Below are 12,375 nucleotides of genomic sequence, written 5' to 3' on the forward strand. Positions count from 1 at the left end.
CTGCAGCATACATATCCTGATTGCCCAGGTTGTTCTGAAAAAAAATATGTCTATTGATTGTGCATAACAGGGTTTAGGTTACACAAGCATTATTAGAAAAAATGGCTTAGACCTCAGAGCGTTTGCCTTTACAATCCAGCAAAAGGTGAGCGATCAAGGATCATCATTTAGAGGAATTACTCTTTGTTAAGCCCAGATCTAGAGGACTTATGCTTAGACTGTGGGCATCTAATCTCAGCTGTCACACTCAAGCAGTGAGATATTGAACATCTAGAAGCACCGTGACAAGAAGAAACTACCTGACCACTTCTTTAGCGTTGCATCCATGGAACCATCTGGTTTTTTCCAAAATGCTTCCTATGTGGGCCCACATGGGGAACCCCCTCTGTCACGCCTTGGATTCATCATTCTCTCCATCATTATGGCTATTTTCACCGGTCCGGCCATCATTCTCAACGCTACAGTGATCATTGTATCTCTCATGCACAAGCAGCTGAGGCAGCCGCTCAACTTCGCTCTGGTGAACATGGCTGTGGCTGACCTGGGCACAGCCATGACCGGAGGGGTGCTGTCTGTGGTCAACAACGCCCAGGGGTACTTCTCCCTGGGAAGAACAGGGTGTGTGATGGAGGGCTTTGCAGTGTCCTTGTTTGGTGAGTGAAAAGAGGAGTAAAGGTTTACCTGCTTATATTATTTCAGAATTATAGTGCAACATGTAGCCTCTCTTATGTAAAATAAACATTTAGTTCAACACACAAGGATGGCACAATCATTTCATCCCTGTGTTTACACCTTTACAATATGTATTCTCGATTTTAGTAATAAGCAGGCCCTTTCCTGCTTGTGTTCCCCATGACTTTGCTTTGCCTCACTTGTCCGCAGGCATTACATCTCTGTGCACAGTTGCTCTGATCGCAGTGGAGAGGATGTTTGTTGTATGTAAGCCATTGGGGCATATGGCCTTCCAAAAAAAGCATGCCTTTGGAGGTATTGCCTTGTCCTGGCTGTGGTCCCTGACTTGGAACTTGCCTCCCCTGTTTGGCTGGGGCAGGTATGAGCTGGAGGGCGTTGGGACGTCCTGTGCACCAGACTGGCACAACCGAGACCCTAAAAATTTCTCCTACATCCTGGCTTACTTTGCGGTGTGCTTTGCAGTTCCCTTTGCCATTATCTTGGCATCTTATGGGAAGCTGATGTGGACATTACACCAGGTGAGCATTTATACATTTGGCTGGCTAAGTACTGTAAATATTTTTGTAGATTTTGAGGTACATTATTTAAATATTTCCATATTTCCACACTCATTAGGTGATTTTGAGTTAGCTAAATGTCCAAAATGCATGCCCCTTGTTAAATATTATTAATACATAACTTTGCCTCGGTTACTACTAAGTTGTTATTGCTAGCGTGATAACGTTCAGGGCTGTAGTACCGGACTGTTTTTCTATGGTCTCGGACTTGTCTCGGTCTCTGCCACTGCATGGTCTTGCCAAATATGGCTTTTGGTCTGACCGAGTCCAGGTGTCTTTATTATGTTTATAATAATATTGGAGGGAAAGTGAAACACAGCTTGGACGGGGATGTTTTTCGGCTTTTCACAAGTTTAGACAGCTAGCTAACGCTACGCCGACGTTTGCTAAAGTTAGTGCAACAACGTTAGCCTAGCCTGCTAGGTAAATATTCAAGGGGGTAAGTCTCTCTCCACAACCCGTACCTCCTATGGCGCCATTTTGATGCTAACAAGCCATCGCCCGCCGTTTTTATTTAACCTTTATTTAACCAGGTAGGCCATTAAGAACAGGTTCTTATTTGCAACGGCGACCTGGCCAAGAAAAGCGTGAGTGTACAAGACAACATACAGTTTCACATTCAATAGTACAAGAAAACAGAGTGCAATAGGCTACAAAGGTACAGATTAAGTAGGCAGTTCAAAGCCGGCGCAAAGTGAGGTGTTAGTAAGTACGTCGATGTAAATGCGAAGGTGGAAAGGTAATAACATAATATACATGAATAGACAATCTATAACATTGCTGAGATGTAGTAAAGAGTCAGAATAGAGTTAGTGCAAATTAAATTGTGGTTATAACGCAGTATATATAAATAGATAGTCTATATGAATGCGAAGTAGTGAAGTCAATATACAGATAGTGCAAGATGTAATTTAGTTAGTGATGTGGGTCAGTAATAACACAGTGAATATGAACAGTCAGTTTGTCTAAATGCAGAATATAGTAGAGTCAATATATCGTTATACCGCAAATATTTGTCTAGGTAGTGAGGTAGAATCAGAAATAACACAACACACTGTATGAATAATAAAATGCTGAGATTAGAGTTAGTGCTCCGCGAAAGGAACTCGTTTTAGTGGAACAAAACTCAGATTGGACAGATAGTCTAGTTAGCTGTCTGGATTTACCCTGCAGAGATCTGAGGAGCAGTTAACATCCAGTGGAATTACCGCAATCCCAGAAGTGGAACGTTGTGGATATAGACTAGGTGTATTGTGACATGCAGCAGTGGCGCCCTGTCATTATCATGGACCCCTAACTATTTTAAACAATATTCTGTGTTACAGGTATCAAAGATGGCCTGTTTGGAAGGCGGTGCAGTAGCTAGAGGACAGATGAAAGTGGCGTACATGGTGGTTCTGATGGTCCTGACATTTCTGATCAGTTGGTTGCCTTATGCCAGCCTGGCCATGCTGGTGGTCTACAACCCTGATGTGGAGATTCACCCGCTGGTAGGCACAGTGCCTGTTTACTTGGCCAAGAGCAGCACTGTGTACAATCCTATCATCTACATCTACCTCAACAAACAGGTAATGTAACACCACAAAGAATACTAATTGAATTTTGCCAAATGTGATGGACAAAATGTAGGGGAAAAGCTTGCTGTGAATCACCTCTCAAATACTTTACGTCAGCACCATCTGGTGGTATTGATGGACAGTATGCCTTGTCTTTGGCTGTTGGGGGACATAACTACATGTAATGTAATAACTCTTTCTGTTTTATTCTAAATATTATAATTTTAATGGGTGCATTTTATAAATTCCACATATAAAAATCAAGATTTCTTTTCAGTGCCTTTTTTTAATAGAATTTCTTCATTCCTAAAAACAAACAAAGAGCTTATGGATATTATTGTATCATAAAACATTATTGTATTATAAAAAGTCCCCTGAACAATTGTAACACTTTTTTTTAATTCCCCCTATTTAGCATTCATAAACACTATATACACAGGTAATAAATGGTGTATAACACACAATAATGTAGTTGTAAGCAGATGTAAGGACATTTTAAGTGTTTATTATTATACTGTTTTTGTCAACAATTATAACTTCTCTTATAAAGACTTATTTTTATATTACTTATAATAATAATTAAAACACTTATTTCTGCTCACAACCACATTATGTTGCGTTATGAACTATTTATCAAATGTTTATATACTGCCTATAAATGCTAAATAAGGGGAGTTAAAGAAAAGTGTTACTGTTTTTGAAGTTATTGTTTATTTGTCAATATATTTAACACTATTGTTGAATATTAGTTACATGTTATTACATAGCATACTGTATATCATGTATATGATTTGGATTGATGTTTGTACTGTATGCACAAAACTGCATCTTGTACTAGCTGCTGAATGTTGAATGTACGTAAAAAAAAGAGACAGTATGCATCTTCTTGGCTTAACTTTTTATGACTCATTTTGTTTTCTATAGTTTCGTAAATACACAGTGCCCTTCCTACTGTGTGGGAGAGAGCCCTCGATGGACGATGATAATTCAGAGGGGGCAACGACTGTCGAGATTTCAATCGGCAAAGTGTCTCCTACCTAAAAGTACACACACCTACAACTATCTATTAAAAATGTTTTTGGTTTAAATGTTTAAAACACAGTTTACACATCCTTTTGGTCACCTGCTACACACACATAGTGTAACCATGACTTCCGTGTTTGAATGTTTGTTAAAAACGGTGTTTTGCTGTGCATTGTTTTGTCTTTTTATTTTTTATTTTGTTAATTCAGTTTTTTTGGCTTCGGTTCCCGGAGCTCCTTGACTAGAGATGAGCTCAAAAACACCAGGGATACAACCCCAGCGAATTTCATTTAACACTTTGCTTTATTGTTTATTCCCTTCTAATATGTTTATTGTACAAACTTAATTTGGCAATAAATCTTATTCAACTTCAGATTTTAAACTGTGATTAACTGTGATTTCATAGTAGGTATGAAGATTTTTTTGTACAAACTTAGTTGTGATGAAAACAGTGTTCTCTAAAAAGGGCAGAATACAAATAAATGAGAACAGTAATTCAGCATAAGTTTATTCAATGATGATCAATAGAAAATAAAATATCAGTATCGATTCAATAAAGTCAAGGCCAAAATAAAATGAAAAATACAAAAAATGTATTGATAAAAAACCTAGAAGGTTATGGTAAAGCATTTGCTACTAAGATAAATAATGTTTACGGAATAAAAACATTAAGGAGCAAATATCAAGACTTTAAAGTAGAGAACATTACCATGGGTCTTTCCATACTTTTGTACATATTTTACATTATCTTCTATTTTAATACAGCTTTCAGAACATTAATAGTTGTAATAGTAAATATAATTATAACAATATGAGGAAAACTAATAGAAACGTTCAAATCAATATGTTTCTCTGTAAACTGGTACTTTACCATTTAATTTTTTCCCTACCTGCGAACAGAGAAGCAGTGCACCTTGAAAATATTTTTGAATACTCTTTCATTCCCAGCATTGTAAGGTGAGGTGTAAATGACCAATATAGATTCCACTAAACCATACACACAGTCACAAAAAGTACAAAATTGTCTCACCTTAATACATAAATCTGTTTAGAAAAAGGAGAAACAAAAGCACTATACAGTTACTTGTGCAAAGACAAACAGCTATGTGCTAATATTTAAATACCATTGGTATAGACTAAACCAAATCATTATTTTCTTTTTTCAGGAATCCCTGACATGAGGTAAAAGTAAGTTCTTTTCATCTTTAGTTTAACACAACTTTTAAAAGTGTTTACAAAATAATGCATATCTTCAGTTCATCAGTACTGTAATTGCTACGAATAGTACAATGTGCCTGCTATGTGCATTGGTCCTTTTATATGACAGTTGTCAACAAAAGGACTAGAACACTTTTTTTTTTTTTTTTACTCACAAACAATTCAAAGAGCCCTTTCAATGTGCACACAAAATGTAAAACCTACATTTTCATGACAGTATTCGGTTGAATTAGAATACAGTACGCACTCACTTACAAATCAAACACTCATGAACAACACATTAACCCTAAATATCCTTGGTGCTAATTCAAACTCTCCATGGTAATGCCTGAAAAAGCCCACTTCAGTTTATTTAGTTCAGTATCTGTTTTGTAATAGATCAGTAGATGGTAATTGATAAAAACTAAGAGATATTCTGTTCTGTCATGTGTTCCAACTTGTGGGCTTCAGTTGCTCATTTTATGCATCCAGCGTGAGTTTTCCCCTACTGTTCTCATTAATACATATGCTTAGGGAAAAAACACAAAGACCAGGTTCAATCTCTTTCAAAGACTCCACTGTGGGACACTGTGACTGACAGGTAAGATGAGAATGATATGTTGTCACCGTTGCCTAACGAGGTATAGTGTATGCAGGAACCAGGCAGGCTGAGAGAGAAAGGGGCGGGGGTTAGTATTGCTTAGCCTCTCTCCAGCATCCTGACACCAGGACACCCTCTGTCCTTCCACCTGCAACACATGTTGGACTGTTTTTGACCTTTGGATGTGTGCATGTGTCTCCTGCCACCACAGGCTGTGAGGCCTCACACACTACATGAAGGCTAAGATGTGATTGCCAAGATTCAGTACAAAGGTTTAATTGAATTATTACACCATCAACAAAGAGTATGTCATGGAAGATCCCAGCACAAGCTATGAGAAATATTAATTTATCCCTGTTATTACCATCATATCATTTTTCGTTCTTTCAACAGCAAAAAGGCATTTCAGTAGGGGCTGACGAAACCTAGGTTTTACTCTGAAACCAACTAAAAAAGCAGCATTGTTAATGCACTATGCATTTTAAATTCCTGTGCATGCCCTGCACAAAATATGCAAACAAATGTGTTCATCACATCTGTATAAAATTTTAGCGCTGGATCCTAAAAATGCTCCTTTAAAGGGGGCTTAACCTTATGCAACTGGTGTTGGTTTAATGAAGTAACACGTGTACTCTAAGCTAAGAAATCAAAGCCATTTGCATATCTTGTGCAGTAGTGTTGTCATAAGCAGAACCTCTTAAAAATGCTGTTTTCATAGGCAAACTAAATGGTGCATATTAGCAAAAAAGAAACAAAAGGCAAATCAGAATATTGTACCTAATAAAATAATACAAGTCTGCTTTTATAGCATACCAGGCGTCACAAGGGTCCATATTGCTGATCTTTTAAATGATACATAATTACAAAATATAGAATATCTCTTTACAAAGTTTCTTTTGTTATATAATACAATTTACAGCATATCAACTATGAAATATTAATCAGGATATTCTAAAATTTTAAAATAACCTGCCTGCTAGTGCATTCATCACAAATGCGTTTGTCGCTTCAAAAGTACATATCTCAAGTTGAATGATGCTATAAGTAGGACAGTTAGTTCCTGCATAATCTGGTACAACTCTACTGCTGTACTTCACTTTTTGACTCAGCTGTAGCGATCATTAAACGGTCTGCTCTAACAACAAAGGGATCAAGTCATACTAACAAATATGGGAGGAGATATGCCTTTCTATGCTTGCATTGAAAACTTGCATGATATGCCAAACCTTAATAAAATGACCGAGGTAATGACATCGTACATCTGATTGTCATCACCCTTAGAGACCCACCCAAGAGAGTATCTCACACTTTTGCCAATTGGTCCATCTTTTACTGGCATCAATGTCCTCATCTCTGACTGGCTGCATGCTGAACCTGTACGTCACCTCCAGCTTAAGGCCTTTAACAGGAGGTTTGCAGTCAGTCCCTCTGTGCTCAGCAGGGATGGTATCTGGCTCTGTCGTGACCTCCTTAGCCGGCAGGTGGAGAACAATTAAATGAACGGGACTAATGTGTCTCTTGTCTATATGCCTATTTATCTTCAATGTAAAAGGCACTTCTTTTGGTCGGAGCCAACAGATGCATTTCTATTTAAAATTTTCACTTATTGTAGTCTGACAGATTTCTTCAGCCACTGCTATAAAGTCGTGATGCAGATCATCTCGTCTGCCAGGTCCTCCTCATAAGGAGCTCTCGGTTCTGTCTCTGGCTCCTCGTCGCTGTAGCTGGCTGCAGTGTCCTGCAGTTCATAGTCCCTTGAAGTCAGAAGGGGGAACACGTTGACCCCGTTGACGCTCGGGGCCATCCCTCCATTCAGCAGGTGGCTGGCTGCACTCTCCATCTCATCTATTGTCATCTCACATGCATCTGCTATTTCGTGCTTTGTGGCAGCGACGAACTTGGGATCCTTGGCATATCTCCCAAGCCCTTCTGATATCAACACCTGCTTGACAGAATGAGAGGAAAGAATATGTTACTGTAGATTTTTTAGATACTGTAGATCTTGTTTTTCTCATCTTATTATTTTGTTTTGACAATCAAATGATTTGGTCACGCACACCTCTCCTCTCCCTACTTCCTGACCAAGCCTCAAACTCACCGCTTCCACAAGGCTGGTGGCGCTGCCTCTCTTCTGGTGGTACTGGTTGTGGTACTCAGGTGGCACCTGCAGGTGGACAGGTGAGTACATCCTCTGGGAGAACTCTGGGTCGTCTGTGTACCAGGAGCTCTTGCGCAGAGACACGTGGCTGCTAGCAGCACTCTCCCTGTGCGGGTGGTCCACACGGATGAGAGGGGTGTAGTATGGTGACTGGTCTTTACTGGCCGGAGTGGCGGGGGGAGTGGCCCAGGAGCGGGTGGAGCGGGTCGGGGAGAGGCGGTGGGCTCTGCTGGAGTCCAGGCCTGCTACAGCCATTACCTGATGGTTCAGGAGAGACACAAGATACAAACTGTATACACTTTGTAGCACAGTGTAAGTTGTACAACTACTGCTATTACAGGAGGATGTGTGCACAATGTACCTTGCTTCAACAAATATACGGGTTTTATATCAATACATTTAGAGACTGAGGGAAATAACACATTCCAAACATGTACAAAACGTGACGCAGTGTTCAAAACAGTGTAAGTGAGCAAACAGTGCCGTGAGACATGTGCCTGTGTTACCTGATGCTGCATAAGGTGCAGTGGTAGAGCAGTACGCTGATGTGGAAGCTCGTCCTGGCTACCTTGTCTGCGCAGACACTCAAAGTTGAAGGATGGCCTCCTGTTACCTGAACGAGTCACGAGTGGACCAGTGAGTGACCTCATGCAGGAAGCTTTGACAGCATGCAAACACTCAAGGAATATGAAACTGGGTGAGTGGGTAAATCTGTGCCGAATTCACATTTTACAGTTACAATTAAATTATCATTTATATGTTGATTCATCTCATAATATTTTATTCTACGCTTGACACATTATATTTAATTTAGATCTAGTGATAACTATTACATTTTATTTGTGTTACTGGTGATGCTGTGTGCATATAGGATAAGACACACGTGTCAGCTCAAGATTTAAACTCTAGCAATGATTGCTCATATTATGTGGCATAATATGTTTGTGTTTTATCTAAAATGTATAGGTTACAATGTATAAGTTGAACTTACATGCTGCAGGGGGTAAGATACCTTGAGGTGTGGCAGGAAGCAACCGTCTCTTTGGTGACCTCCGTGAGTCGCGGTAGAGAGGCTGCTCGTCATCGTCATAGTAACTGTCGGGGTGATGGTAACCTTTGGGAGTCTCATACTCTGTGTCACTGTTAGGATACCTGTCAACATATAGAATAATGAGCATGTTGGACTGCAATGGTTTTGCACACACTATCCCAAAACCCCTCAATAAAGTTTCTGGTTTTTATGCATCTTTCTTTCCTATTCTGAGCAGGGTACAACTGTACAACGACTTCTACATAATTCAGAAAGAGTAATACCTGTCCCCTGACAGCATACTGTCATCTTCATAAAACTCCTCCCCGCTGTAATACTCCCCAGAGAAGCGGTCTTCATCAAACTCCTCCTCCCTGCGGATGGTGGGGTGGTGTCCATCGACTCCGTGGGACCTAATAAGAAGTCAGGGCACAGGGGTCAGAGTGTGCATGCACGCTGCCGGGAAGTAACTGGAATATGGCCGTGCACTGGCATGCATACAGGGGCCAGCAATGCAACTGCCCACTCTTATAATTAGTAACCACAGCCAAACCAAGACAACAAGCAAGACATTTCGAGCTGAAAAGCATCACTCTGTCATGTAATCGTCCCCTCCACTTTGAGGTTCTTGTTAGATTAATTAAAACACAGATCTTGTCTGGAGTGAATGTAGGACACTTTTGGTGATATGAGCGTAAAACATAACTAGAGATGCACCGATTGACCGGCCGGTGACCGGAACTGGCCGATTTTCACGTGACCGTGGCCATGACCGGTCTGACATATGCCGATTTTATGCCGGTCAAATGCACTCGGGCGCCGCATGATAAACATCACGCAACATCAGCATCGCACGTGCACACGCACCGCTGCTCCATCAGCTGTTTATGAAATGTCATAAAGTCGTAATTATACACGGCTCTGCGGAGCCGTTTGCTCTACTGATCTCAGGCGAACAGTCAGCCGCTCTCTCTCCCCTCTGAAGCTGAACTGGAACCAGAAAACCGCACTCACAGCTACAGTTTATCGGAAAATAGCGTTGGTCACACTGACTTTGATGAATTTACTGTTTATCAGACCCCAGATGAGACAAGAAGCTAACATTGGCAAACGCTGCGGTGACGGTCCCTGTCTCTGATGCCCCGCTGCAGGAGACTGTGTGTATTCCTCCGACACGCTGTATTAACATTACTGTTTTAAAACGCTTTCCAGGTTAGTGGGGATGCATACCGCTCCAAACCAACATTAAAAAGTAATAATCATAAATATAATAATAATAAAGTAGTAATCTTCCCTCAGCGTTTAGTTTTGTTGCTAAACTGTGTGTAAAATGAGCGGTGACGTTAAATCACCTGTTTCAGATAACAGAACTCCAGAGTAGCCTACTGTCTATTTGCTGGATTGTTCCGAGTTTTTTTTTTTTTTAGATTAGATTCAACTTTATTGTCATTGTGCAGAGTACAAAGACAGCGAAATGCAGTGAATTTCCCACACCAGGAGTCATTTATATAGTTCTATTTTATAGCGATAGATTATCTGTTCAAAAAATGTTTTATGTTCTATGCAAAATGTTCTTATTAAAGAAAAGACAGAAAATAAGTATTTGTGTGTGCTGTAAGGTGGTTAGAAAATATGAAATCAGAATCGGCCAAAATCGGTTTCGGCAGTCAAACTCAATGAAAAATCGGAAATCAGAATCGGCCTAGAAAGTTGTAATCGGTGCATCTCTAAACAGAACTAGCGGTGACTGGTATCATTCTCATACACCTCCTTGTTTTCGAGCATCTGGGTCCTTTTTCAAAGCAAGCTTTATCATTACTTTTATTCATGCATAAAGCAGGGCTGCTCTCAGCAATATGCTGGCCACTAACATTTACATTATTTCTACTTTAAGGCATTGACACAACTGCGTCATAACAAAGGCAGATGACAACCAGTCAGTGACTGGCCAGCATATAGCACATAACACTGACTTAGCAAGGATGCAACCATTCCCCGATCCAAAACCAAGTCAAAATGAAACAAAAAAACGTGAAAATAAACTCCTTCTTTTGCTGTTGAGATATACTGCTGGAGCCAAACCTAGAAAAGCAACATACCTAACATAGGTCTCATAGTAGCGCCTTCTGTCCAAGAAAGCAGAGGGAGGGATGGTTGAGAGAAAGCATTTTGGTTAGGAAGTAAAAAGGGGGGAGAAAACAAAGAGAAATGGGCAGAGAAAACATGACATATATATCATACAGTATATGAAACATATACAGCATTCTCATATATATGTATGAGGAGGAGAGAGCGTGACGGCGGATGTCGACAATTCCATTTTCTATTCTTAAGATAAGAAACAAACTCAAAATCATTTCTCTTTTGTAAAGTGGCAGCAATGAAATTGTCCCCCAAAATTATTGGGTACTAAAGAAAAACAGGCCCAATACTGAAGCGGCTGACTAAACTGAGCATGGGAAATCAGGAGATAAGTGCACTATTGATCACTTATGAAATTAACTGTCAGTATGAGAGTAGGCTTGTGATTCATTATGGAGTGAAGGGTTTACAGTACAATAAAGGTTTGTGAAAAGGGAAGGTCTGATAAGAAGCTAGGTCCTGCCTGTGGGAAAAAAAATACTTGCAACAGATAATGTCCTTTTCGATTCAGCGAGCACAATGCATAGAAACTAATGTTTTTTTCTTCTTAATTTGCTCAGTCAGATAGCTGCATGAAATGACTAAGAAAGCATCTCAGGTGAACAGTGGAACATGATGAATTTCAAAACTTCTGCAATGTTTTTTTTTAATCTGTCAATTGAATTTCTACACACTACCAAACAAAATGTGCTCAGAGACACAGGGTACACCGATATTTCAGCTGACTCTACATCTATTGTTTTAACTATTTCTGCAGCAGATCAAATGCTGATGATCAATGTGTGTATACCTTTGACCCTGGGGTGTACGGGGCTTGTCGTAGTCGTAGTAGGAGCTGCGAAGACCTGGGTAGCCATTGGGAGGTGCATGTTCATAGTAACGATGGTGTCCTCCGTTGGGCAGACTGGACACGTTGGCATTGTTGAGGTTGATGTTGGTGGATTTGGGCGACTTTCCGTAGGAGTTGTGGTGGCGGTGGTGATGGTGGTTGTGGTGGTGATGGTGGTTGGGGTTGGACATTGCGTTGGCTCGAGACAGGCGTCCCACTGGCTGCTCCATGTGGGCGTAGTGAGGTGGAGGCTGCACCTGCAGAGGTCGCTGTGTAGCGTTGGTCTGGTGGCCGTTGGATCGCCGATGACCACCGTTCATGAGATGGTTGCCGAAGAGTCCACCGTTGCGCTGTAAAAGAATGCTCAAAGTAAAACCACCAGAGCTTGTAGTTCTTACAAAACAACAAAACAAATGTGCTATTGATGTTAAGTCTCAGGGCTGATTTTCTTTTCAGAAATTGTATGAGCAAAAAGAAGTTCAGAAGCTGGTTTCATGGCACATGACGTGAGCAAAAATGAATGCACTGTTTGTAGTTTGTTGGAATTGAAATGGAGGAAAAACAAAGAAAGCCAAAATTAAGTAAAAGC

General features: G+C 40.4%; 2 protein-coding genes across 2 annotated transcripts in view; one reads left to right on the top strand and one right to left on the bottom strand.

Moving 5' to 3' along the window:
• The first annotated feature begins 325 nt into the window (after window positions 1-325).
• Window positions 326-3,847, top strand: LOC144516246 (parapinopsin-like). Its single transcript, XM_078247452.1, has 4 exons — window positions 326-653; window positions 883-1,211; window positions 2,576-2,818; window positions 3,731-3,847. Exons 1-4 carry the CDS (start codon window positions 326-328, stop codon window positions 3,845-3,847), a joined length of 1,017 nt encoding a protein of 338 aa, XP_078103578.1.
• Window positions 3,848-7,263: 3,416 nt separating this feature from the next.
• Window positions 7,264-12,375, bottom strand: part of cacna1da (calcium channel, voltage-dependent, L type, alpha 1D subunit, a) — a 54,476-nt gene continuing 49,364 nt past the window's right edge. Inside the window, 7 exon segments of the mRNA XM_078247453.1 lie at window positions 7,264-7,569; window positions 7,726-8,043; window positions 8,292-8,398; window positions 8,798-8,937; window positions 9,100-9,228; window positions 10,915-10,941; window positions 11,748-12,136. Of these exon segments, the coding sequence (XP_078103579.1) occupies window positions 7,264-7,569; window positions 7,726-8,043; window positions 8,292-8,398; window positions 8,798-8,937; window positions 9,100-9,228; window positions 10,915-10,941; window positions 11,748-12,136 (1,416 nt within the window).

Source organism: Sander vitreus, chromosome 4 (genome assembly GCF_031162955.1).
Source record: "Sander vitreus isolate 19-12246 chromosome 4, sanVit1, whole genome shotgun sequence".
NCBI classification, from domain to species: Eukaryota; Metazoa; Chordata; class Actinopteri; order Perciformes; family Percidae; genus Sander; species Sander vitreus.

Coding starts and splice junctions, on each gene's coding strand:
- LOC144516246 (XM_078247452.1), top strand. CDS start 326: ATGGAACCATCTGGTTTTTTCCAAAATGCTTCCTATGTGGGCCCACAT. Junction 1,212..2,575: donor TGATGTGGACATTACACCAG/GTGAGCATTTAT, acceptor TCTGTGTTACAG/GTATCAAAGATGGCCTGTTT. Junction 2,819..3,730: donor ACATCTACCTCAACAAACAG/GTAATGTAACAC, acceptor TGTTTTCTATAG/TTTCGTAAATACACAGTGCC.